This window comes from Lactuca sativa, chromosome 8 (genome assembly GCF_002870075.4).
Source record: "Lactuca sativa cultivar Salinas chromosome 8, Lsat_Salinas_v11, whole genome shotgun sequence".
NCBI classification, from domain to species: Eukaryota; Viridiplantae; Streptophyta; class Magnoliopsida; order Asterales; family Asteraceae; genus Lactuca; species Lactuca sativa.
In genome coordinates this window covers 64,489,356-64,492,157 of record NC_056630.2, presented here as the reverse complement: position 1 = coordinate 64,492,157, position 2,802 = coordinate 64,489,356, and the positions used below count along the sequence as shown (strand labels likewise).

The 2,802-nt window shown below is 30.3% G+C and overlaps 1 protein-coding gene across 1 annotated transcript; it reads right to left on the bottom strand.

The window, feature by feature from the left end:
- Positions 1-955: 955 nt before the first annotated feature.
- Positions 956-1,863, bottom strand: LOC111921166 (leucine-rich repeat extensin-like protein 6). The gene has a single exon (XM_023916735.2). The coding sequence runs from the start codon at positions 1,672-1,674 to the stop codon at positions 1,297-1,299; it is 378 nt and encodes a 125-aa protein (XP_023772503.1). The 5' UTR covers positions 1,675-1,863; the 3' UTR covers positions 956-1,296.
- Positions 1,864-2,802: the final 939 nt, after the last annotated feature.

The following is a 2,802-nucleotide window of genomic DNA, read 5'->3' as shown; positions in this document are numbered from 1 at the left end:
ATCTCAAAATATTTTCATAAAGAAACAGATCATGTTTTATTTTGGATTCTCCTGCCAAATAAAGGGTTAACACTTCCTTCTATGTCCTATTAAAATTATGATACCAATATTATAAAGATTACAAATTTGGTTTGGGATTATTTATTTACCTTTTTTTTTTTTTTTTTTTTTTTTTTTTTTTTTTTTGTTTCAATATTCTCAACATTACATATAATCTGAAAAGTTTATTCAGAGAGTTTTCTTAGAATACATGTCAAGTTAAACATTATTATATTTTATATCGTGAAAAAAGTATACGAGTAGATTAAAACTTGGCTAAATCACTATATTTATCCACAAAATAATAAAATTTGGTAATTTGTAAAAACATGCTATTTAATTATATCAGTATTTTGATAAAACTAGTTGGTATTTTTTTTTGAAATAATAAATCTAATATATTCGAAACTATTTTTAATTGTACATATATATGATACGAGGAGTTGATATGTCTGATAGGAGACTTGAATCTTGGACCTCAAGATGAGATGACATAAAGTCATTTGATAACTAATTGGTATCTTGAAGTTTGTAGTTGAATATTAGAAATCTTGAAACTGAAAACGAAAATTCAAATATTTTATTTTGTGAAGTACTTTTTACGAAAGTTGATGTAATTTTTTAAAATGTATGAAATGATATAAAATATAAAAGTTAAAAGCTCTTAAAACTTTCAAAAGTTAAAACTTTTAATTATTTGCAATTAGACAATATATAAGCTAAACATATATATATATATATATATATATATATATATATATATATATATATATATATATATATATATATATATATATATATATATATATATATATATATATATATATATATATATATATATATATCATCAGGGTTTGAATTTCCTATAAGAATCTAAAAATATATAAGGAAATAAGCATATGTTAAACCAAAGGGATAATCAATGAAACATCATAACAGTAAACACAGATAAATTATTTTCAATTGTTACTTATAAGAAGACACTTTGACTATACGAAGACGAAAGTGATCATCGACTTTAGGATTAGATATATAACCCTATTCACGTAGAATTAATAAATAACCAAAAGTATAAAAGAACGTAAAAAACTATATAATTATTTCGTAATTATTATAAATAGTTTTATTTTTTAGAAAATAAGTTGTGACTGTAATTCACAAAAAAAAAAAAAAGCTTTCTTTTCTCTCCTGGAATCAGAATCTCCATCTTCGGTGTCCCTTTGCCTCAAATTTCCGAGACTGATTCTATGGAGTTTACTAAAAAGCAAGCATACCCAGTAATCCAACGAGAACAAGAAGCGGAGGAACCACCAAGACGCGGCGGTTGGCCGATGAGTGTGAGTAAGGGTCGACGGGATACAGATTCCCCGGTGGGCCAGTTATGTAAATGTATGAGGGCGGTGGAGGGCAGTTGAAGCTAGGAGTTGGAGATGGCTTCTTGGGCGGCGGTGGTGGTGGTGGTGCAGCAGTGTAGCAAGGCTGGTTGCAAGGACAACCACCGCACTTGATCTGGTCATCCTGTGCTCCGCTAGATGCTGTGTCGGTGGAGGTGAGCTTCCTGGTGTTCGTTGCTTTGAGTGGACTACTGAGAACTGTGGCGGCTATTATGAGAAGGAAGATCGGTGATATCGACATGAGTGGTGGAGGGTAGCGACACCGGTGGAGATTGGTGATTTTGGATTGGTTTTTGGGATCAGGGGATGGAAGTGGTTATTATGGAGAGAAAGTGAAAGAAGAAAGAGAATGAAAAGAAGTAGTTTTATTTAGGAAGAGGAGGTGATGGTGCATGGAAGGAAGATGTACGAGGCCATTGGATCGCTAACCTACGTAAGAAGTAACATAAATAATAGTATCATATAGATTTTGTTAATATTTTAATCATCTGATAAAGTATATACAATATAAACAAGGCTTTTTCAATAAGGTTTTTTTTATTGATGTAATATCATGGTCATAACAATCAAAAACTTAACAAACATTTAAGTGTTTAAGAGAAAACAGAGTGACAAGATATCAATGTGTTTTTTTTTTTTTGGAATTTTTTCCCTATTAATCATCTTATTTTTGTATCATGTAATGAGTTATTTTGCCGGTTTGCTAAAAAAACATACTGAAAAAACTGTTTACCTTCTTACCAACAGTTATCTATCTTTTATTTGAAGAATATCGACCTATTAGTATTCATCTCTTCCTATCGGACATTGAATCAACCTCGTGCAACAAGCACAATCATCAAAATCAACCTCTCCTCCAACATAGTCAAAGTCAAAGTCCTAGAAAGTCAAAAGGATAAGCATAACATAATATAAAGCTCTCAATGAAAAGATTGACATGGTCCTCACCTTAATCTAAAAACTTCAACCAACAAGGCTCGATATATGATTAATGTGTCAACTCGTCTTCCAGGTCATCTAGGGAATCCAAATTGAGGTTAATGTGTTAAATCTCATAAATGTGTTCCGATTGTAATATGTTTCAATGGAACGAACCTCTGCTCTCTTTCCAATGTGCTTGTCGCCACCAATTTCTATTGCTTGTATCTCGGGAATGGTTCTCTGCTCATCATAATCACATATCGCTCTTCTTTTGTTGAGTATGGAAAGTATTGAAACTGAGTTGGCATTTGTGATGAAGGCTGTGATTGAAGACTTAAGTGGTTTCTTAGTTTATTTGGCATGTGATGTATTTAACCACTATATATATATATATATATATATATATATATATATATATATATATATATATATATATATATATATATAT